The 24,932-nt window shown below is 42.9% G+C and overlaps 2 protein-coding genes across 2 annotated transcripts in view; both read left to right on the top strand.

Moving 5' to 3' along the window:
- Positions 1-2,954: 2,954 nt before the first annotated feature.
- Positions 2,955-19,143, top strand: agfg2 (ArfGAP with FG repeats 2). The gene is made up of 13 exons (XM_065021888.1): positions 2,955-3,696; positions 7,983-8,076; positions 9,462-9,577; positions 11,356-11,503; positions 12,965-13,091; positions 13,355-13,459; positions 14,229-14,447; positions 15,708-15,780; positions 16,052-16,095; positions 16,780-16,872; positions 17,116-17,235; positions 17,769-17,839; positions 18,313-19,143. Exons 1-13 carry the CDS (start codon positions 3,530-3,532, stop codon positions 18,358-18,360), a joined length of 1,425 nt encoding a protein of 474 aa, XP_064877960.1. The 5' UTR covers positions 2,955-3,529; the 3' UTR covers positions 18,361-19,143.
- An 893-nt stretch (positions 19,144-20,036) lies between these two features.
- LOC115133536 (insulin receptor substrate 1-B-like) overlaps positions 20,037-24,932 on the top strand; it is a 91,758-nt gene continuing 86,862 nt past the window's right edge. The window contains 1 exon segment of the mRNA XM_029666821.2: positions 20,037-20,767. Coding sequence (XP_029522681.2) covers positions 20,419-20,767 — 349 coding nt within the window. The 5' untranslated portion in view covers positions 20,037-20,418.

Raw genomic sequence — 24,932 nt, 5'->3', positions numbered from 1 at the left:
TCTCTCTCGCTTGATGCCTTGGTCCTCCCCCTCACACTATTTCCGGGTATGCAAGTGCCATTGCACTAACCTAACAGCAAAAAAGACAGTTCTTGCAGTGTTGTGGTGGTAGGGAAGTTGTTCAAAAGAAGGGGATATGATTAAATAGGCTAGAAATGGCAATTTTGGAGTTAAAATAAGTCGAATATTAGGCTTACATTCATTCTAAGAGGCACTGATTATAACCATGTGGTTGCATCAATTTTTAGTCATATTCATAGTTAGCTTAGGCAGCCGATAGTGGGTGGTAATACACTCGTGTCACCCGTCTACCGGCTAAATTAAGTATCCTCTATTCAGGCTGCAAATATATAATTTTACTGCTTAAAAAAGCTGCTTAAAACATTCGTGCCGGCGGGGAAATAAAGCAAGAATATGTGTAGGCCTACTGTTTAATAAAGCACCATTTTCGGATAATTTAGCCTGTTGCACAACCTTGGCTGATCACGGTGTGCAACATCCTAAATTGTCAGAAAATCTGAAAATGGTGTTGGAATATTGTGTGTTATTAAAACAGTACACATATTATTCTAGTTTGCTTTATGTATGAGCCGGGACACAACTGAGAATGCACATCAATCATAGAAGATATAGCGCCCACTATCGGCTGCGTATGCTAAATTTGCGTATACAACTCAGAAAATACCACATATGTCCATATGGCTTTTATGTTGATATCACAACTAAATCACAATTTATGTGGAGGCTGAAGAGCTATATGAATATATTTGGAGCAAATGTAGGTCTACTTTTAGCTCCCACCAGTGCTCCATTACATAAAACCCAGCTAAAAACAAACGTTTCCACAACTGTGGAGAACATTCCCTTAAAAGTCTCATGAAAAAGTCATTACCTAATGTTTTCATAGGAGTAGGAATATTCCAGTGTTCAGTTTTCTGGGGGTTAGGAGATTATTCCATCAACGTCACACCAAACATACACAGAACATGGTTGCCATGTTCTCAGAGAAGAATGTTCTAGACACGATTCATGGAAACATTGCAAGAACATTCCTTGTGTCCAATTGACGTTTAAAACAGGACGTTCTGTCATGGTCCCCTGGAGGTTTTGGTTAGGGAGACACTCACACAGTGCTTTTAACACACACATTTTCAATTTACATACAGTAACAGTCAAAAGTTTGGACACACCTACTCATTCAAGGGTTTTTCTTAATTTGTACTATTTTCTACATTGTAAAATAATAGTCAAGACATGACAACTATGAAATAACACATATGGAATCAACATGTCTTCACATGGGATTCGAACTCACAAACTCTTGGTTCACAGCATTCCGCACTACACCACCATGTCTGTGTCATTTATCAATTTATCTAACTATTCTCTCATCATAGATTTGATTTACTTATTTCAGAAGAAAAAAAACATAGTTGTCTCATGTTGTTGGGGCATATTATTATTTTTTAATGTTACTCCTTAATCAAGAGGTTGTTCAAATCCCAGGTGAGGACAAGTTGAATAATAATTACTGTATAAATGAACATGCACAATGTCATGTATGTCAAATATGTACGTTGAAAACGCTGTATGTTGAAAACAAACATCAGGGGAACGTTACAAATCAAATCAAATGTTATTTGTCACAAGCCAAATATAACAGGTGTAGCTTACAGTTAAATGCTTACTTACAAGCCCTTAACCAACAATGCAGTTTTAAGAATTAAAAACAAACAAACAGGTAACATTACAAAATATTTCTTCCCAATGGTTCAGTCTTTTATGTGTATTCCCAATAACCAATCAATTTGTGATTTATTCGTATAGTGAGAGTGAATGTAGTTTGGTCAATAGGTTTTTATGTGAGATAATTATGCTTGGTAAGGGCCATATACTCCCTTAATCCCATACCACTGTTTAGAAAGAGGTACAATTTGGGTGGTTAGGGTGTGTATTCTTGTTTGGCAAACTCTTGCAATTAATGAAGATACTTGTACTTTGTCTTGCTGAGGCAAGAAGCCATCCAATTAACATAAACACAGACACATGCGCGCATACACACACCCACACACACACATATTGTATCTCCAAGAGGGCTATTTCAAAACAGAACATTAACGTCCACATATCCTTGAGCAACACGAGATTAGCTCTACCTCAACACAACATACAGTTCTATGTAACCAGAGAGGTCTGCATGCCACAGTAGCTAGTCTGTGGTTGAGTGGCCTACACAGACATATCATTACAGTGGCTGATGATCTAGGTCCATCATTTATGTCTCTCTGCATGGCGCAACACACATGCACATGAATACAGACACACACATAGCCTACACACACACACACACACACACACAATGTTCACATTAATAGAATAGAGATGTATATTGTTGAAAGGTCTTACTCTGCTGAAAAGCTGCTAGATAGTATGCATGCAGGCCTAAAATGTTTACATTAATAGAATAGAGATGTTCTATGCATGCAGGCCTACAATGTTTACATCCTACACTGCCATCAGAAAAGCTTGTAGGATCAAATGACAGGTGTGTAACAATTGCTACAGGGACTCACCCAGGCCCTTACCACCTGACCTGCCTGCACGTGGCTTTCGTTTGTAACCAAAAGACATCATTACATTACATGCACTGGCTGATCTGCTCTGAGTGTAAAATCTGAAACTAATCTCAAGTGTGAAGGGGGATTTACTTTGCGTAGGCTATCTATCTTTGAATCTGTTTAATTACTACATGTGCGTAATGACGCGTGCGTAAACCCTTTGGGACCTGTATAGTAACCTATCATATATTTACTGTTCTAAATGGATAGGGTTTTATCAGAAATCGATGTGAAGAGTTAACAAATTCAAGACAGCTAAAACATTTTTTTCATTTCAGACGTCATAATGCAATGGGCGTGATATAGTCTCCCCATGACAGGCATTAAATGTGTGTTGCTGTTACTGTGAAAATAAACTCACATCAGACAACTCTCATAAAATAATATAGTCATATAGAATATAATTTCGTAATTATAATGGTTTATTTTTTATCTTCTCTGTTGGTTATTTTATTTACCGCTCTATGCTATGTGTGATCCTCTGTCCTTTCCTTAGCTGGCAATCTGGGTTCCAAAAATCTGTCACCATTCCAAAGCGATGCGTCTTCGTATGGCGAGCAGAGAGCGGAGAGAGATATTTAGAGCGAGACATATTTATTTCACCACTGCCGAAGAGAATACCGCAGCTATTAATAAATAAATAACGACGTAGTAAAACTGTTTGACTGTATGACAAGATCTCCTCTGACTTCTTCTGCTAAAGACACGAAATAGCCTGACTCAAGCATGTAATATCGGTCTCAAATCACGTTAATGCGAGCTGCATAAATAATGCGGGTGTGAGTAACATATACTGTAAACGAAGGGAGAAATCAGGGACTATAGCGGAGGGCCAGTGGTAAGCGGCTCACCACTACGAGCCTGTCGTCTGTGCCAGACCAAAGACGGGGAGAGCGGGCCGTGACAGCAACATGTCGAACCGAAAACATCGGGACAACCAAGAGATATGCGCCCGCAAGGTCCGGGAGTTGGCCCAGGCTGGAGTAAACAAACACTGCTTCGAGTGCAGTCAACCCGGGGTGACTTACATCGATATCACCGTGGGCTGCTTCGTTTGCACGTCGTGCTCTGGAATGCTGTAAGTATGGATAGCTTCTTCTATAACATGCATATTGTGCATAGGCTATTAGGCTACTTATGCCTACAATTATAATAAAACTAAGCCCATTGCATGCCAACCCGGACTCATGGGTAGACGTAACATAGTAAATGTACATTTGGTATTCTCCAATGAGAATTGTGTTCATTTGTGTGTGTCCATTATCCATGTTGTATGATATGTTAGGAATTGCAATTTCTACAATAAGTTACCAAATTGCAAAACAAATGATATGTTACGAATTCCAATTTGTTCTGGCTATCGCTAATGTTAGCTAGGCTGCAAATGTTAGTTAGGCTAGGGTTTAGGGCAGGGTTTCCCAAACCCGGTCCTCGGGACCCCAATGGGTGCACGTTTAGTTTTTTTTGCACTAGCACGATGCAGATGATTCAAATCATCAATTAATCATCAAGCTGTGTAGTGTTCGGGCAAAAACCAAAACATCAACCCCATGGGGTCCTGGGTACCGAGTTTGAAAAATGCTGGGTTAGAGGTTAAGGTTAGGGTTAGGACTTAAGTTAAAGGGCAGAGATAGGTGTTAGCTAACATGCTAAGTAGTTACAAATTAGCTAAAAAGTAGTAAGTAGTTGCAAAGTTGCTAATTAGATAAAACGCTAAAGTTGGCCGTGATGAGATTTCCACACAACTTTTGGGTTGCTAGAAGTTCCCAGTATACGCCCACCCATCCACCCCGACAAATCACCCAACTTAATAGTTTTCCTTAATTAACCTTCTGTCTTATGTAACCATACCAATCGTAACATAATTTGAGTGTCACCGGAGGCATACTGCACCGGGTGCACACTGCCTGCCCTCCAGGACATCTACAGCACCCGATGTCACAGGAAGGCCAAGAAGATCATCAAAGACCTCAGCCACCCGGGCCACAGCCTGATCAACCCGCTACCATCTAGAAGGCGGAGATAGTACAGGTGCATCAAATCTGGGACCGAGACTGAAAAACAACTTCTATCTCCAGTAGGAATGCACAATATTTCGCTAAGCATTTCGGAATTGGCCAATATTAGCTAAAAATGCCAACATCGGATGTCTAGTTTAACGCCGATGTGCAAAACCGATGTCAAAGCTGACGTGCATACCTATCTAACATAGGTAGATGGCGTAATGATGCCACGAAAAATGTAGCTCTACACGTGCTACACAGCATTCCTAACCTAGCCCACAATGTCTGCTCTGTGGATAGCGCAGACAACAAGTCGAGCAGTCATTTGAAAGAGTAAGAACATTTCAGTGAGGCAACTCAAAGGCGAAATCCATTAATGCCAAGAAAATGGAATGAATTTCCCTTGACAACCAACCGTTCTCTGTCGTAGATGATGTTGGCTTTCGCAGACTGGTCGAGCACCGGTGCACACTACCAAGTAGGCACTACTTTTCAGATGTTGGCTTACCGGAGTTACACAGTATTGTTGAAACTCACATCCATGAGCTACTTGCTATGGGTGTCACTGCTATTAGCTTCACAACTGATATTTGGACCAGCGATGTCAGCCCCATGAGCATTATGAGTCTGACAGCACAGTTGGTCCATGAGGATTTCGTACTGAGGAAAGCCGTATTGCATGCTCAAGAATGCCCTGGTTCTCATACCACTGCTGCCATTTCAATGGCATTTGAGAACATGTTTGAAACTTGGAAACAGGAACACTCCTTGCTCCATACGAACAACTGACTCGAGAAATAAGCTCAACTGCATCTGCAGCTGATGTGATACCCTGTCATTGCATTGAAATGCCTGCTCAACAAAAATGCCAACACAGACCGTCGGTTAACTTTGAAAAGTACTCTACTAGAGGCTGTGAACAGGCGATTCGGTGGCATTCTCTCTGAGCCTCTAATTTGCCGCCACCATGCTCGATGCTAGGTACAAGGACCGCTACTTCGATGCAGACAAGAAACAGGGTTTACGTGAAATGTTACAGACACAGCTGGACAAGATGTAAACAGACACAGTGACAGTGCGCACAGAGGAAGAGAGGCCACGGACAGACTGAGCTGAAACTTCACTGCTTGACATGTATGATGAAATCCTGATTGAGACTGAACAAATGAACAATGAAACAGCAAGTAAGTGAAATAATTAGGTTTTGATTTTGTTTAACTGGTAATGGAGACATACGTAAATACCAACAAAATAACTTTTTGGTCAGTGTGTGTTGCAACTATTTAACTGTACTAGAATTCTTAAAACGCCGCACAAATTTAAAAATTTGGTTATCGGTATCGGGTTTTTTTTGGCAAGGAAAATATTGGATATCGGACAAAAATGTCATATCGGTGCATCCCTAATCTCCAGGCTTTCAGACTGTTAAACAGTCACCACTTCCCGGCCCAGTACCCTGCCCTGAACTTTAGTCACTGTTACTAGGCCGGCTCAATCCTGCACCTTAGAGACTGTTGCTGTAAAGACCGACGCCGGAGACAAGAAGCAGGTACAGGGAGTTGACATTTAATTAGGAACAGACAAAGAGCAAGACATTAACAGGGTCAGCACACTGATTCACAATGACAAAGGACAATCTTTGCAGCAATGGGGAACAGAGATGGGGAACTGACAAATATAGGGGAAGTAATAAACAGGTGATTGAGTCCACCCGTCATCCCACCTGGGCGAGCCTGACGGACCGGCCGAGGGCACGGGTGCTGGACAAGCGGGCTGGGCGTGAAACCCAGACGAACCGCCAGAGGCGTGAGAGCCTGGCGAGCCGGCTGAGGCATGAAGGCCTGTCGATCCCACTGAGGGCGTGGGAGCCTGACGAGCCGGCTGGGCGTAAAAACATGACGATCCGGCTGAGACCTGATGTGGGATGGGCGCCTTCCGTGCCAACCGGGGCAAGAAACCTCTCGAGCCAGCTAGGAAGTGACAGCCTGACGAGCTGGCTTAGGCACCCCCGGTTCCATCGGTGTCTGGCCCCAGACCCGACGTCATTACCAACCGGAACGTCAGTACTCCCTGATGCTTCAAATGATAGCTGCTGCATTCTATAAGGACCGACGCCGGGGACGAGAAGCAGGTACGAGGAGTTGACATTTAATTAGGAACAGACAAAGAGCAATACAGAAACAGCGTCAGCACACGGATACACAATGACAAACGACAATCAATGCAGCAGCAGGGAACAGATGCGGAACTGACATACAGGGGAGGTAATAAACAGGTAATTGAGTCCAGGTGAGTTCAATAATACACTGATGGGGGATGGCAGGCGTGCGCAATGCTGGGGAGCCTGACGCCCTCGAGCCCCTGGGGGGAAGAGCGGGAGCTGGTTGCCCTATGTACATAGTCATTGACCACAGGTCACTTTAGTAATGTTTACATTCTGTTTTATCCGGACTCTGACATTTCTCATTCTAATATTTATATATCTCTTAGTTCCTTTAGATTTTGGGGATTTGGGTGTATTGTTTTGTATTGTCATGTATTACTGCACTGTTGGAGCTAGGAACATAAGCTCCCGCTACATCCGCGCTACACCTGTGATCTGTTAAATATGTGTATGCGCCCAATAAAATGTGATCTGATTTGATTACTATGTTACGTCAGGTCTATGAGACCAGGCTGTGCATGCAGAGAATGATTAACCAGTATGTTGCATCTGCAGATTCAATTTTAGGATGCTGCTGTTACATTTGAGTATTGACAAGAAACTGTAACATGTGTCTCTTCCTCCCCTTGGTGTCCTATGCTACAGATAATCAGACTACTTTATCCTTTTCAGGCGAGCCCGTAGTCGCGCTCGTGCTACGTTTCATTTCGGCATGGCACCAGGTTTGGCATTCTCTTCCGGCTCATGTATTGTGTTCTGCATGCAGAACATAGCTCAGATCCCCAACAGATTATAGGCTGTGGTTGAGGGACATTTCGCAAGGTTTCACTAATTCGCAGCGGTGAGATTCCAGCACAGGTTTAGAGTCTTGGACAGGCTGTCTCACTCCAAAGAACAGTGAATGAGCACAATATTATGTACTGTTGTGTAAGCCTTCTCTACACTGTATACATTTTCACTATGGCCATTTTCACCGTAACAATTAATTTTCACTTTTTCTCACAGTCACCTGTCATTGCATCCATTTTTTTGAACAATTTAAATACCCTTACAGCCCTTTCCTCTTTTAAATGCTGTATCACAATTGTTCGTCTTTAGCGATTTATGTCGTTATAAATGTGGAGTGCCGCCCCCTTTCACATATCTTACATATATCTTTTATCGGTTTCTCTTTTTCCAATCTCTCTCTTCTCTCAGGAGAGGACTCAACCCTCCCCACAGAGTCAAGTCTATCTCCATGACAACCTTCTCCCAACAGGAAGTGGAGTTTCTGCAAAACCATGGCAATGAGGTGAGTGACAGTCAGGTGGGCTTGTAGGTGGGACTTAACAGTATTACACCTGTATTTCACCCACCTCATTTCAATTCTGGGCATAATGTTCAAATCTCAGCTGGATACTTCAAGATTTCAACAGCAGGAAAAGGTGAACAAAGCACAAACAAGAGGCATACTTGGACTCCTAACATTCATTATTAAATATATACATGTCCCAGGATGAATAGAGCAAGAATAGATTATATAGATATTATAAATAGATATCATAAATGATAAATGTACATCCTTGGGCCGAGTCCGCCACCAGGAGAGGGATTGAGGCCACATGAGATGGATGAATCTATCTCTGTGTAAGGAATAGTTTTTTAATGTGAACTAGACTAAATAAGACCCAGCTAAAATCTCATCCATCTTTATGAGATAGAAGAGGATGCTTGATGCTTCCCTCTCTTGTACCAGTCAGACCAACAGAGTGTAGCACTGTTTGGTGGTTACAGGCTTTTTCTGGAGGGATGTAGGTGCCCAATTTGTGCAGTGAATCGGATCGAACATCGCAGTTACTGTACACACAAACCACCTCATCACTGTGTGTGAGAGAAAGTGAGAATGTGTGTGCGTGTGTGTGAGAGGTGAGAGAGCGTGTCTGCAGTGAAAGGGATCAAACTTTACAGTTGCACACAATAATACAATTTAGTTAGAAATGAGTTCATGTGTGCATGAGTGTCTGATTCATTGCACAGATATCAGGTAGAAAAGTCTGGATAGTCCGATTTGGTTAGATTAATGTGTTGATGTTGGTGATTCATAATTAGTCAGTGAGCTACAGTAGTGTCGATCAGAGCATGTGACTCTAGCATGTTAATTAATGTGTTGGTAGGCAGATGTGTCTATTGTTCATTTTCTACATGATTATTTTGGTGTGTGTGTGTGTACAGAAATGTTTAACTACATTTGTGGGGTACAGAAGTCCCCACAAGAATAGTAAACAAACAAAGATTGGACCAACTGGGGACATTTTGTTGGTCCCCACAAGGTCAAATGCTATTTCTAGGGCGTTTAGGGTTAAGGATAGAATTAGTGGTAGGGATAGAATTAGGTTTCAGGTTAGAGTTAGGAGCGAGGGTTAGTTTTAGGGTTAGGAGCTAGGTTTAGGGTTAAAGTTAGGTTTTCGGTTTAAGGTTAGGGTAAGGGTACTGGTTAGGGTGAGATTCAGGATTAGGTTTAGGATTTTAGGGAAAATAGGATTTTGAATGGGACTGAATTGTGTGTCCCCACAAGGTTAGTTGTACAAGACTGTGTGTGTATGTGTGGTGCCTATTGTTGATGTTCTGCATCATTATTTGTGCGTTTGTGTTTTTCTGTGCGCACGTACGTTTGTCTGCGGCTCTGAACGTGTGTAGGTGGGGAGGAGGACCTGGCTGTGTGTCTTTGAGCCAAAGACAGATGCATGCTTCAACACAAGGGACTCACAGAAGCTCAAGGAGTTCCTCCAGGACAAATACGAGAAGAAGAAATGGTGAAAAAAAATCAATAAAGATATCTACAGTTGAAGTCGGAAGTTTACATACACCTTAGCCAAATACATTTAAACTCAGTTTTTCCACAACTCCTGACATTTAATCCAAGTAAAAATTCCCTGTCTTAGGTCAGTTAGGATCACCACTTTATTTTAAGGATGTGAAATGTCAGAATACTAGTAGAGAAAATTATTTATTTAATATTTTATTTATTTGAACACATTCGCAGTGGGTCAGAAGTTTACATACACTCAATTAGTATTTGGTAGCATTGCCTTTGAATTGGTTAACTTGGGTCAAACGTTTTGGGTAGCCTTCCACAAGCTTCCCACAATAAGTTTTGGCCCATTCCTCCTGACAGAGCCGGTGTAACTGAGTCAGGTTCCTTGCCTCCTTGCTTGCACACACTTTTTCAGTTCTGCCCACAAATGTTCTATAGGATTGAGGTCAGGGCTTTGTGATGGCCACTCCAATACCTCGACTTTGTTGTCCTCAAGCCATTTTGCCACAACTTTGGGAAGTATGCTTGGGGTCATTGTCCATTTGGAAGACCCATTTGAGACCAAGCTTTAACTTCCTGACTGATGTCTTGAGATGTTGCTTCAATATATCCACATAATTTTCTTTCTTCATGATGCCATCTATTTTGTGAAGTGCACCAGTCCCTCCTGCAGCAAAGCACCCCCACAACATGATGCTGCCACCCCAGTGCTTCACGGTTGGGATGGTGGTCTTCAGCTTGCAAGCCTCCTCCTTTTTCCTCCAAACATAACGATGGTCATTATTAGCGTAGTCTGGCTTTTCTATGGCGGTTTTGGAGCAATGGCTTCTTCCTTGCTGAGTGGCCATTCAGGTTATGTTGATATAGGACTAGTTTTACTGTGTATATAGATACTTTTGTACCTGTGTCCTCCAGCATCTTCACAAGGTCCTTTGCTGTTGGTCTGGGATGGATTTGCACTTTTCGCACTAATGTACGTTCATCTCTAGGAGACAGAACACCACTCCTTCCTGACCGGTATGACTGTTGCGTGGTCCCATGGTGTTTATACTTGCGTACTATTGTTTGTAAAGGTGAACGTGGTACCTTCAGACGTTTGGAAATTGCTCCCAAGGATGAACCAGACTTGTGGAGGTCTACTTTTTTTTTCCTCTCAGGTCTTGGCTGATTTCTTTTGATTTTCCCATGATGTCAAGCAAAGAGGCACTGAGTTTGAAGGTAGGCCTTGAAATACATCCACAGGTACACCTCCAATTGACTCAAATGATGTCAATTAGCCTATCAGAAGCTTCTAAAGCCATGACATAATTTTCTGGAATTTTCCAAGCTGTTTAAAGGCACAGTCAACTTAGTGTATGTAAACTTCTGACTCTATGGAATCGTGATACAGTGAATTATAAGTGAAATTATCTGTCTGTAAACAATTGTTTAAAAAATTACTTGTGTCATGCACAAAGTAGATGTCCGAACCGACTTGCCAAAACTATAGTTTGTTAACAGGAAATTTGTAGAGTGGTTGAAAAACAAGTTTTAATGACTCTAACATTAGTGTATGTAAACTTCCGACGTCAACTGTATATGTCAGACGTACCACCTATTTCAAATTCATCCCAACTCAAAGTTGTACACTGAGTTGAATGTGTTAAATGTCCATTCAAATTATTTTTAGCACAATGCATTTACTTACATTGGGAAAATAATTTTTATTAGTTTAGTCTCATTGAAATAAAATCTCTTCTTCAAATGTAGTCACAGCAACATGGAACTATTTTTCAGGCATTTTTCGAAGAACAAGAGCCGGAGGGAGGTGGAGGGACCCTGGAGCCCGCCGGGGGTGCAGGCCTTACCGTCCTCTCACGGCCCCCCGCCCGCCCAGGCCCCATCCCACGCCATGCCCCCCTCCGCCAGACCCATACGCACACTGGTGAGATACATAACTCCTCCGGTGGATTGAGGAGATGCGATAGAGGCAGAGGGATATTTCATGTATATAAAGCTTTATCAAATTGAAGGAGAAAGTAAAGAGGAAAGGGGGGAGAGAGGGGAAAAAGAAGTGGAGAAAGAGATAGAAAGCAAGAGAAAAAGAGAGAGTGAGAGGTGTTACTGTGGAGAAGAGTAGGAGTTCGAGGTGTTACTGTGGAGAAGACTAATAGAGTTAGAGGTGTTACTGTGGAGAAGACTAATAGAGTGAGAGGTGTTACTGTGGAGAAGACTAATAGAGTGAGAGGTGTTACTGTGGAGAAGACTAATAGTGAGAGGTGTTACTGTGGAGAAGACTAATAGAGTTAGAGAGAGGTGTTACTGTGGAGAAGAGTAGGAGTTAGAGGTGTTACTGTGGAGAAGAGTAATAGAGTTAGAGGTGTTACTGTGGAGAAGACTAATAGAGTTAGAGAGAGGTGTTACTGTGGAGAAGAGTAATAGAGTTAGTTAGTGAGAGGTGTTACTGTGGATAAGACTAATAGTGTTAGAGGTGTTACTGTGGAGAAGACTAATAGAGTTAGAGAGAGGTGTTACTGTGGAGAAGACTAATAGAGTTTGAGGTGTTACTGTGGAGAAGAGTAATAGAGTTAGTTAGTGAGAGGTGTTACTGTGGATAAGACTAATAGTGTTAGAGGTGTTACTGTGGAGAAGAGTAATAGAGTTAGATGTGTTACTGTGGAGAAGACTAATAGAGTTAGAGGTGTTACTGTGGAGAAGACTAATAGAGTTAGAGAGAGGTGTTACTGTGGAGAAGACTAATAGAGTTAGAGGTGTTACTGTGGAGAAGACTAATAGAGTTAGAGAGAGGTGTTAATGTGGAGAAGAGTAATCGAGTTAGAGGTGTTACTGTGGAGAATACTAATAGAGTTAGAGGTGTTAATCTGGAGAAGACTAATGGAGTTAGAGAGAGGTGAATACTGCACCTGAATACTGTACCGACAGAGATCCAATGACACAGAGAGACAGAGACAGATGACCAAAGAGAGGTCATCTTCACAGCAAAGATAAAGGGGTGAATAACAGATGAAGGGTTAAATGAGGATAATGTAACACAGAGGAGAAATACATCCACCCACTGTTTGCCCCCCGTCTCCCCTCTCCTCCAGTCCCAGTCCCAGCTCTCGTCCTGGGGGGACAGAGTCCCCACCATCTCCCCTGCGGACATGAGGGCTGATGTGTTTGCCCCCTGTCTCCCCTCTCCTCCAGTCCCAGTCCCAGCTCTCGTCCTGGGGGGACAGAGTCCCCACCATCTCCCCTGCGGACATGAGGGCTGATGTGTTTACCCCCTGTCTCCCCTCTCCTCCAGTCCCAGTCCCAGCTCTCGTCCTGGGGGACAGAGTCCCCACCATCTCCCCTGCGGACATGAGGGCTGATGTGTTTACCCCCTGTCTCCCCTCTCCTCCAGTCCCAGTCCCAGCTCTCGTCCTGGGGGGACAGAGTCCCCACCATCTCCCCTGCGGACATGAGGGCTGATGTGTTTGCCCCCCGTGCTCCCTCACGCTCCCAGAGCTTTAGAGACCCGCCAATGAAAGGTAGAACTGTTCACATTCTTTTTTGGTACCGTGAGTAATGGAACCTGAGGCAACATTGTTTGATGCCTGTTTCTTCTTTCTCTTTCCACATCTCTCTATCGTTGTGTCTTTCTTTCTCTTTCCACCTCTCTCTATCATTATGTCTGTTTCTTTCTCTTTTTTTCTGTTTCTCTCCTTGCCAATCTCTCTGTCCTCTCTACCGCTCTCTCTCTCTATGTCGCTCACTCACTCTCTCTCACCCTCTCTCTCTCTCTCGCTCTCAGAGTCTCTACTGAGAGGTATAGAGAGACAACGTCCAGGCTCTCTGTCTTCAACGATGGGACCCCAGAGCCACGCCCCCTCCTTTCCTGCCCTCCCTCGACCCTCAGGTAAAGACCACACCCTCCTCTGCTTAAATATCTCTCCTTTTCTCTCTCTCAACTTTTACCTCCTTAGCCAGTAGCACTTTCAAAAACAACTTCACTTTTTTTTTTTACATTTATTTAACTAGGCAGGTATGGCACTAACCCGTACAGTAATTGATTGTGTCCTGAACGTTTATTCAGAGGTATAGAACAAAACAGAATATAGCCTTGGTGGGAGTGCATACTCGCCAGTAGTCCTGTACTCTTCTGCTATTAATTTCTGATTATTCCGTTTCTCCCTTCAAAGTTCCCATTCGGAGAACTGGCCAGGTCAATCAGAGACACACTGTACCCTGAGATAGATAGATGGATAGATAGAGAGAAATAACACGAATAAAACTATTTTTAGAGAGTGGACAATGCCCCATTCAACAGGAGCCCAATAGTATTTTACAGCTCAGAAGTATGCTATGATTCTGATTCTATCTAGGAACACATTCAACTCCTGCTGGCTGCTAATACATGTAGCATGCTATACGTTTGTGCAAAGCTAGGATTTCCCCAATAATCCAGTGAGGTTCTATTTGCTATCTTGTTTTAGTGAGGCTATTGGATGGTCAAGTCACATGGAAAAACATGCATGGGTTGCGTCTGAAATGGCACCCTATTGCCTATATAGTGCACTACTTTGCAGGACCTGGTCAAATGCAGTGGACTATATAGGGAATTGGAAGCCATCTCGGACTCACCCCCAGCCTTCCTTATCTCGGCCATCTTTGTTTGGTCCTCTCAGGTCGCACAGTGTCCTCCTCGGGGGGCTTAGCCCCCTTCAGGGCCTTCCCTAAGTCTCTGAGTGTGGATTTTGGGGGGCTCAGCCAGCAGCAGAGTCACAGTGCACTCAGCATCACCCCCCCAGCCCCCGGCCCAAACACACACACAAACCACCAGGACCGCTACGCTGCCCTGTCCCAACTAAACAGTGTCTTCTCTGACACGTCGCCTGGACCTACAGGTAAGGGTAGAAGGAGTTTGTGTGGGGGGTGGGAGAGGGTGGGTGGTGTGTGTGTGTACACATTTTACTATACTCGTGAGTACCAGAAGTCCTCACAAGAATAGTACACCAACAAAAATGTAGAGAAGTGAGGACATTTTGCAGGTCCTCACTCGTAAAAATGCTATTTTAGGTTTAGGATTATGGTCAAGTTTAGGGGTTAGGTAATATAGGATTTTGAATCCCAAAAAATACCTCACAAGTATAGTAAGGCATAGTTGTTTGTGTGTGACTAAGTGGGTGAGAGAGTGAGATTATTGTCAGATACATTGCATAATGCCTTACTCTAAATGCCAAGGTTTTACTAAGTGAATGACCCCATTGTGTTTTCTGCACTCAATTCTAAACCGTTGGGTTGTTACGAAACAGCCTTGGAAATATGTTCCCGTTTGGATTTAGTAATGCTACTAGCTGCTAACTAATGAGAACATAAATGTGCAGGACCAATGCCCTAGGCATGTTTGAACATATATCATTGTTTTATTTCCATGATTCAATACATAATATCTCTCCCCTGGGCAATAATATACTGTAGGTAGATGCATGTGTAGTTTCTTTTGATTAATATAGCATTGAACTATAAGCAGTTTTTTCTTTTTTACACTGCACAGTCAATAGTTATACCTTGACCAATCACACACTGAGAGTGGAAACATTGCACCCTATGTCAAATCAAATCAATTACATGTGATCTCTCAAATTAGTCCCCAGCTGAGCCCTGTGCTTGTAGACTGGATGGCTGACGGCATTGGGAGGCTAATTTGATTCAGAGAGGTCTGATAGCTAGCAACAATGACAAGAAGCTGCCATGTGGGGAATTGTATGTGGCTTGTTTCAGCTCGTTGTAGCTTTTTTATTGATACCATGTCTTGTTTTGAGGTGCTGTGACTCATGTCATGTCTATGCTAATATTGGCTAAAATTTTCGAGCTAGCTAACCAACAACCGTAATAATCAAATCAAAATCAAATCAAATGTATTTATATAGCCCTTCGTACATCAGCTGATATCGATAATGATGAATTTGAGGGACAAGTGCTCATTCTGCAAATGTATTTATGTTTTCAATAAACATTTGGAGACAATATATAGTTTACATGTCAACAATCTAAGCCAACCCTGTCTGTTTTTCCCCATAGTTGTGCACGCATCAGTTTTGTTGTTAAGCCTAGAAAACCAACCCGTCTATGGTTCGTCTATTTATTTGAATGTGTGTTTTCAGCTCCCCCCGGTGGACTACCCCAGTATAGCACCCTGTTTGGGAACCGCCTGTCCTCCAGTTCCACTCCTGCCAGGTAATGAATGCACTGTCAAGCAAATACACTTAACATTCCTATTTAATGCATTGAAGAAGTGTAGACTCTGTTAAAGTGCACCAGTCCCGGTACAAACACATAGTTTTATTTGCTCATGATATCTGCATGCCCTTGGTTTAGTAATTCATGACAGGCCGACATCATAGCTGGAGGCAACTGCAATATTAAATGGACTTGTTTTTAATGTTAATGCATGTAATAATATATAGTTGGTCTTAACTCTTTCCTCTTCTTTTCCGACTTTCTTCAGCTCTCCAGGCGTGGATGCTGTGTCGGGATCACAAACATTTGCAAGTAGGCAGTGTTACAAAAATATTAATCAATCATGAAGGCAGGGGCGCAACTTTTGTTTTACAAGTTGGGGGGGACATCTTTTTTTATTTTTTAACCTATTGGTTAAACACTCCAAACAGTCTACCCGACAGCCTACCGGTCCTAAAGCACACCGTTGCCTTGTTTTGTACCACATTCGCATGATAAACCTGGCGGGGACAAAAATGCGGTTTCAGAACGCCCCCCACCCCCCCCGTCCCCAGTGAAAGTTGCGCCCCTGCATGCAGGTGTATATTTTTCTTGAAAGGCTTGAACATATCCATGAACTATTCTCTCTCTCTCTCTCTCTCGCTCTCTCTCTCTCCCCTTGTCTCTCTCCTTGTCTCTCTCTCTCCTTGTCTCTCTCCTTGTCTCTCTCTCTCTCTCCTTGTCTCTCTCTCTCTCTCTCTCTCTCTCCTTGTCTCTCTCTCTCTCCTTGTCTCTCTCTCTCTCTCTCCTTGTCTCTCTCTCTCTCTCTCTCCTTGTCTCTCTCTCTCTCTCTCTCTCTCTCTCTCTCTCTCTCTCTCTCTCCTTGTCTCTCTCTCTCTCCTTGTCTCTCTCTCTCTCTCTCTCTCTCTCTCTCTCTCCTTGTCTCTCTCTCTCTCTCTCTCTCTCTCTCTCTCTCTCTCTCTCCTTGTCTCTCTGTCTCCTACCTCCATGTCTCAGGCTTCCCCAACCCGTTCAGCTCCAGTTCCAACTCTCAGCAGCAACAGCCTGCCCTGTCCCCCAGTAACCCATTCAACAGGTCCACCTCAGGAGGTAAGCTGCCAGCAGAGCACTGCTTATTCAGCCTGGGGGAAAAGGTCAAGAATGTACAGTAACAGAGGTAACTGTATATAAGTAATTCATAGACAGTCTTCATTAGCTAATAGTTCATGTAGTTTAGAAATAACTAACAAACAGTTATATTGGAGATTTGGGAACCCTGGATTCTTGGTTTATTATAATATTTCAATGTACTGTGTGTGACTTAACACCCTTATGTTCTGTTTCCCTATGCAGGTGACTCCAGTGGGTTCGTCAGCTCTCCAACCTCAGTGTTCCCTCCGTCCGCCACCTTCCCAACTCCGGCTACCCAGAATGCATTTCCACACAAGCATGCCAACAACCAGGAAGCCAATGGCAAGTATAAGTCTATTATAATTCTCATGCTATTTTTTTCTATTCTTGACAAAATAATGTTGAGAATTTTCTCCAACTGTATAGGATAAGAGCACACAAAAAGTGTTTACCATTTGGTGTTCTATATATATACAAAGTACAGTACATGCTTTGCCAAGAAACAAAACAGTTCATCACTGCAGTGCTGCGTGGATGTGTTCTCTGGCTGGGCTGCAGCAGCATACCATGTCATCTGTTATGTATGGGGTTTGGCCTGTGATCAAAACCAACACGGCCTCCTCAAACCCTAAGAGGCGCCAACATCATAGCTAATGATGATCACAGCGTCTTCTCCCATGCTTACATAATACCAACTCAGTCCCCAAATATAGAGTTAGAACCCATGGAATTAGAATGAGTGAAACTTCCATGGTCTGAGGGGTGATGTCTATTCCAGTAATTATTCTATGTTCTATGTTTGTCACACTAGTATTGGATGTATTAGTCTTCGATCCTAATGTATCTCTGATTTTGGGGTGTTGTTGGGTTTGTAGGTTTTGCCTCTTTCCCTGCATCGGACTCTCAACCCAAAGTTCCTCGTCCAATGTCAGTGAACCCATTCACTGTGAGTACCACACCACACTACAGCAACACTACAATAAGCATTGAGTGTACTTCAATAGATTTGCACAGTTTGTTGGGGATTTGGACTGCTAGCTGCTTAATTCTTATGCTAATGCTTCATTCAAAAGGCATTGGAGGGCTTTTCTGGTGATGTAGATGTACAGCATGAACTCACCATCTCCCTCCCTCTCTCTCCATCTCTCCTCACCCTCTCTCTTTCTATCTCTCTCTCTCCATCTCTCTTCACCCGCTCTCTCTCTCTCTATCTCTCCTCACCCGCTCTCTTTCTATCTCTCCCTCTCCATCTCTCCCACCCTTTCCCTCTCTCTTTCCATATCTCCCTCACCCTTTCCCTCTTTCCATATCCCCCTCACCCTTTCCCTCTTTCCATATCTCCCTCACCCTTTCCCTCTTTCCATCTCTCCCACCCTCTCTCTTTCCATTTCTCCCTACCTCTCTCTTGCCATCTCTCAGGGGAATGTTTACCCGAGTAGAGGAACGTCGCGAAACCCTTTCATCTGATACCGGCACCCCGGCTACCCCCCAACCACCCCTGGGCACATGAAGACCAGTGAACTTTAGGAGCTGCTGCCATTTCAATGCCTCTAGAGTATTTTCGCCTTCAGAGAGAGGGGAAACATTCATGCAGGCTCCTCTCCCCTCTACGTGTGTGTGTGTGTGTGTGTCTGTGTGTATGTGTGTGTGTGTGTGTGACCATATATTAAAGGTGTTCGTATGACAATAGAATCCACCTCAGGGCTCAGTGGGTGCCATCAACAAGACACACACACACACACACACACACTTTGCTGTTTCTCCCATGTCCCGCTTTTGTGCAACAGTCCAATTCTTAAAACAGTACGCCAAATCATCACATTCGGCAAGCAAAGCATTTTTTTTCCTTTAGTGATGGTTATGGCAGCCTTAACATAACATCCTCCTAATGCATGTAGATAGGAGGACGTTACAGACAAGCCTGTCTTCCCCCCCATGTGCTGTGTGTATGTATGTGGAGAACACGTTTGTATCGTTTTATGTCCGTTTTTGTCTTGAGTAAATCATGTGTTTGTCTCAGGCTGCATGTGCTTGGAGGGCTTCAAAGAGGAGATACTATTGAATGTAAAAAGCTATTTTCAAAACAAAACTGTTTTATTTCTCCCTGTAATGGACCAAATATTTGTTATTTTGGGTGAAAATATGGAGATGAAATTGATCTCTTGCAAACAAAAGAAAGAGTTCTATTGAGAAAGTGTTTGTAATGATGTGTCCATGTTCATAAATTCAAATATTTGTTGCGTCTTTAAACAGTGTCTAGTTCTTTATTCGGTGTGTGAGAGAGAGAAAATAGTGCATAATATGTAACTTGTAACAAACTATTTGGATAATCAAATATTTACCAAAGTAATTGCTTCCGTTGGCTTTCAGCCAATTATGGATAGCCTATTTAAAAACTTCCCTATTGACAACTTGATATAGGTCAATTCAACCACCAGGCGGCGTATGTTGCACAGTTTTCTAGCCTTGTCCATGAGATGGCATATACGCTGAGTGCACAAAAGATTAAGAACACCTGCTCTTTCCATGATATGGACTGACCAGGCGAAAGCTTTGATACCTTATTGACGTCACTTGTTAAATACACTTCAATCAGTGTAGGCGAAAGGGAGGATACAGGGTAAATAATGATTTGTAAGCCTTGAGACATGGATTGTGTCTGTGTGCCATTCAAAAGAATTAAGTGTTTTTTCTAGTAAAGGTGCCAGTCGCACCGGTTTGAGTGCGTCAAGAACCTCATCGATACAGGGGTTTGGTCCACCACCCAAACGACAACTTGACACAACTGTGGGAAGCATTGGAGGCAACATTGATTGAATCACGTAATTATGCCTACACAATGGCAATTTTTTCCCACTACAATTAAATCGATCGCACTAACAGCTGTAACGGGGTTCAACTGAAAAGTATAAACAAGCCAATGGTACCATCATCGGGGTGCAATTTGATTAGGTTGCATTTCTGGTTATAAAATGTCTCAATCGTGCAGCACATCAAATGATCTTCAAAATAGCGTTGCAAGTTTCACAATATTGGCTGAAGCGCATAGGCATTCTTATAAGAACGAAACGTCATATGAAATTTGATTCAAGTTCGCACATGAACTCAATGCTCTCTCTCTTTCCTTCTCTGTATACTATCTCTCGCCCTCTTCTGTCACTACGGACAAGCGTTGACTGACAGCTTTCCACAGTAGCTCCACGCCATAGAGGGGAGAGGGCAGCAGTTAAAGCGAAGTATTCAGTACACTGCTGCCAAGCAATACAGTAAATGGATTAAAGCACTCCGCAAGCTAAATAGTAGTAGCAGACACACTACTGCAAAGAGAAAGGAAAGGTAATATTTAATATATATTTTAAAATATTGGACTGGACTAGAGGACCTCTCTCCCTTGCATACATGTGTTAAAGGGAGGGAGGGGGACGCTACTGAATTATGTTTGAATTATCTAGCTAGCGAAAATATTTTTGCTGTCATTGAATAGAAGTTTAGGTTGTAGTTGAGAAAAACAAGAACTCGAGCGCGATGGAGTGCCAACCACCCGACCCGCAAAGCTACGAGGACGTTCGAAAGAACGGCTACCTCCGCAAGCAGAAATCCATGCACCGGCGATACTTCGTCCTCCGGACGGCCTCGGAGAGGGGTCCGGCCCGGCTCGAATACTACGAGAGCGAGAAGAAATTCCGCGGAAAAACACCCGTCCCAAAGAAAGCCCTGGTGCTGGAGACGTGTTTCAACATCAATAAGCGGGCTGATGCGAAGAACAAGCACATGATAGTGCTGTACACCCGAGCGGAGAGCTTTGCCATCGCGGCAGAAAACGAGGCGGACCAGGACGAATGGTATCAGGCCATGGTGGAGCTGCAATGCAAAAGTAAGTAAACATATATATATATATATATATATCTAACAAACTACAGCGAGCTCTGACTGCAACCCGAGCTCTATATGGCTGCCAAACGTTAGCAAAGTGGCCACAGTATTATCTGAACGTGGCAATGTAGCCCACTGCAGCAACTGCTGAAATGCAACTTATAAATTCAACACGTGCTCGTTTAAAATATGGTTCATAGTTATTCTTTTTGAATGACATCCAGGAGTATGTATATGGTTCTCAATGGGAGTAATTTCACATTGCATGTCAGCAGCGAGGGGTTTCCCACTATTTACTACCAGCGCTGTTTTGCAAATGTCGGTCCCGATTTGATCATAATGTTTTGAGGCCATGCTCTGAAACAGACGGTGGTGTCAAAATATGTCCAAATTACAATGTGTGGTTACTGTACTTAATATGAAATGCTGCCTATGGACCATTTTGAAATATTATGCAAAATTACAGTTCATACTTCTTTGCATAATAATTATTTGCCAAGGCACACCAAAAACTACACCTCATATTCCAAGTTGCCATGTGTGCTTATCATTGGCACCACCCTGAGAACATATACGTTATCATACTTTTCTTACTACCACAGATGGTCTACTTGCTTCAGAAGTTCAGAGGTGGACAAAGAGCTAGTGGTCTGTACAGCGTTTTGAGAAGGGAAAAACAAGTCGTTTAATTAAAATGTTGCCAGTATCAAGAGTAGTTTTAGCTAACAGATTGTAACGTCTAATGTGATGCTCAATTAACCTTTACGGGTTGGGTACTGCAGCGATATTTCAGCCATTGTAAACCTTGGTTTGGCATAAACGTTTTTTCGGGTCGCCTAAATCCAAACATTGAATTATTTATTTTTTTGCTTTGTACGAATGGGATGGAAAAACGCTTTCAGTGTAACCAGATATAAAGTATGCAAAGAAAATAATGGATGCATATATATGTATATCTTTTTGAGAAGTAACAATTACCAAAATAAAAGCTAGACAGTTGTGGAGAATTGAAAATTCACAAAACAATTGATTTAGCAGAATTAATTTTGTTATTATGTTTGAGCAAAAGAACACAGCATTTTCCATAGCAAAATGCATATCATTGCAGGAAACTAGCTTTAAAACAGCAACATTTTCTCTCAACTCCATTGTAGAATCACAGGAAATTAGCTTTAAAATTGCAACAACTTCTCTCAGCTGCATGGCAAAATGTTTAGAATTGCAGAAATGTAGCTTTAAAACTGTAACATTTGTATCTCAGCTTCATGGAGAAATTTGTTTAAAAAACTGCACAATTGTCTCTGTAGTGTCAGGATGGGGACCTCAATGTAGCCTCATGATGATTGACTGTGCTCATTGCCACGCCCCCCTGCCACTCTCACCACCTAAGCCTTTTTCTGATCCAGAAAAATCCCTGTACTATTTGGCATAGCACAGAGAATTTTTGACCTACCTTCCAAACTTGGAAGACAACGACTGTCTTCTAAACATACAGTGCATTCAGAAAGTATTCACACCCTTGACTTTTTCCACATTTGTTTTGTTACAGCCTTACTCTAAAATATATATATATATATATTTTTTATAAATAAAAAAATCATCCAATCTACACACAATACCCCATAATAACAAAGCAAAAATAGTTTTTTGACATTTTTGTAAAAAATGGAAATCACATTTACATAAGTATTCAGACCCTATACTCAGTACTTTGGCAGCGATTACTGCCTCAAGTTTTCTTGGGTATGATACGTTTGGCTTTTGGGGAGTTTCTCCCATTTATCTCTGTAGATCCTCTCAAGCTCTGTCAGGTTCGATGGGGAGCGTTGCTACACAGCTATTTTCAGGTCTCTTCAGAGATGTTTGATCAGGTTCAAGTCCGGGCTCTGGCTGGGCCACTCAAGGACATTCAGAGACTTGTCCCGAAGCCACTCCGGCATTGACTTGGCTGTGTGCTTAGGGTTGTTGTCCTGTTGGAAGGAGAACCTTTCCCCAGTCTGAGGTGCTGAGCGCTCTGGAGCATGTTTTCATCAAGGATCTCTCAAATAAAATCACATTTTGTTGTTCACATTCACATGGTTAGCAGATGTAATTGTGAGTGTAGTGAAATGCATGTGCTTTTAGTTCCAGCAGTGCAGCAATATCTAACCAGTAATATCGAACAATTCCACAAGAAATGGAATGAGAATATATAAATATGGATGAGCAATGAGAGTGGCATAGGCTAAGATGCAATAGATAGTATAGAATACAGTATATACATATGAGATGAGTAATGTAGGATATGTAAACATTATTAAGGTGGCATTAAATTGACTAGTGTTCCATTAATTAAAGTGGCCAATGATTTTAAGTCTGTATGTAGGCAGCAGTGTCTCTGCTAGTGATAGCTGTTTAACAGTCTGATGGCCTTGAGATAGAGGCTGTTTTTCAGTCTCTCGGTCCCAGCTTTGATGCACCTGTACTGACCTCACCTTTTGGATGGAAGTGAGGTGAACAGGCAGTGGTTCGGGTGGTTGTTGTTGTTGATGATCCTTTTGGCCTTCCTGTGACATCGGGTGCTGTAGGTGTCCTGGAGGGCAGGTAGTTTGCACCCTGTGATGCATTGTGCAGACTGCACCACCCTCGAGAGCCCTGCGGTTATGGGTGGTGTAGTTGCCGTACAAGGCAGTGATGCAGCCCGTAAGGATGCTCTCAATTGTACATCTTTAAAAGTTTGAGGGTTTTAGGCGCTATTGCGCCTTCACCACACTGTCTGTGTGCGTGGACCATTTCTGTTCGTCAGTGACGTGTGCGCAGAGGAACTTAACTTTCCACCTTCTCCACTGCTGTCCCGACACCGACACTCCGAGAGCCCTCACCTCCTCCCTGTAGGAGGTAATCAAGCCTACTACTGTTGTGTCATCTGGAAACTTGATGATTGAGTTGGAGGCGTGTATGGCCACAGTCATGAGTGAACAGGGAGTACAGGAGGGGGCTGAGCATGCACCCTTGTGGGGCCCCAGTGTTGAGGATCAGCGAAGTGGGGATGTTGTTTCCTACCTTCACCACTTGGGGTCGGCCCGTCAGGAATTCCAGGACCCAATTGCACAGGGTGGGGTTGAGGCCCAGAGCCTCAAGCTTAGATGAGCTTGGAGGTTACAATGGTGTTGAATGCTGAGCTATAGTCAATGAACAGCATTCTTACATAGGTATTCCTCATCTCCAGATGGGATATGGCAGTGTGATGACGATTGCATCGTCTGTGGACCTATTGGGGTGGTAAGCAAATTGATGTGGGTTTAGGGTGACGGGTAAGGTGGAGGTGATATGATCCTTTAGTCTCTCAAAGTACTTCATGATGACAGAAGTGAGTGCTACGGTGCAATAGTCATTTTGTTTGCATTCTTGGGTACAGGGACAATGGTGGCCATCTTGAAGCATGTGGGGACAGCAGATAGGGAGAGATTGAATATGTCTGTAAACACACCAGCCAGCTGGTCTCTGCGCATGTTCTGAGGATGCAGCTAGGGATGCCGTCTGGGCTGGTAGCCTTACGAGGGTTAACACTTTTATCTGTTTTACTCATGTCGGCCACGGAGGAGGAGAGCCTACAGTCCTTGGTAGCGGGTCCGTGTAGTGCAGTTATGTTGACGTCACTCTGATATCCAATAGTTTTTCCCGGCTGTATGTAATAACATATTTTCTGGGCTAACAATGTAAGAAATAATACACAAAAAAAAACAATAAGCAAAGTTTTCTAAGGTCTAGAAGCGAGGCATCCCTCTCTGTCAGCGCCATTGGGTTCTACAACTCTCTGTACTTTGCGATGTTCATCTTTGTCCAATCAATTGCATTTACCACATGTGGACTCAAGTTGTAGAAACATCTCAACTGTGATCAATGGAAACAGGATGCACCTGAGCTCAACTTCAAGTGTGATAGCAAAGGGTCTGAATACTGATGTTTATAAATTAGCAAGAATTTCTTAAAAAAAACAGTTTTTGCTTTGTCGTTATGGGGTATTGTGTGTAGATTGATGAGTGAAAAATAAATAATTTAATCCATTTTAGAATAAGGCTGTAACATAACAAAATGTGGAAAAGCTCATGGGGTCGGAATACTTTCCGAATTCACTGTACATGTCTAGTTGTAAGGGGTTTGTTGAATTTAGAAAATGCTCCGTT

This window comes from Oncorhynchus nerka, linkage group LG8 (assembly GCF_034236695.1).
Source record: "Oncorhynchus nerka isolate Pitt River linkage group LG8, Oner_Uvic_2.0, whole genome shotgun sequence".
NCBI lineage: Eukaryota > Metazoa > Chordata > Actinopteri > Salmoniformes > Salmonidae > Oncorhynchus > Oncorhynchus nerka.
The sequence above is the reverse complement of the archived record's forward strand: the minus strand, read 5'-3'. Positions and strand labels throughout refer to the sequence as shown.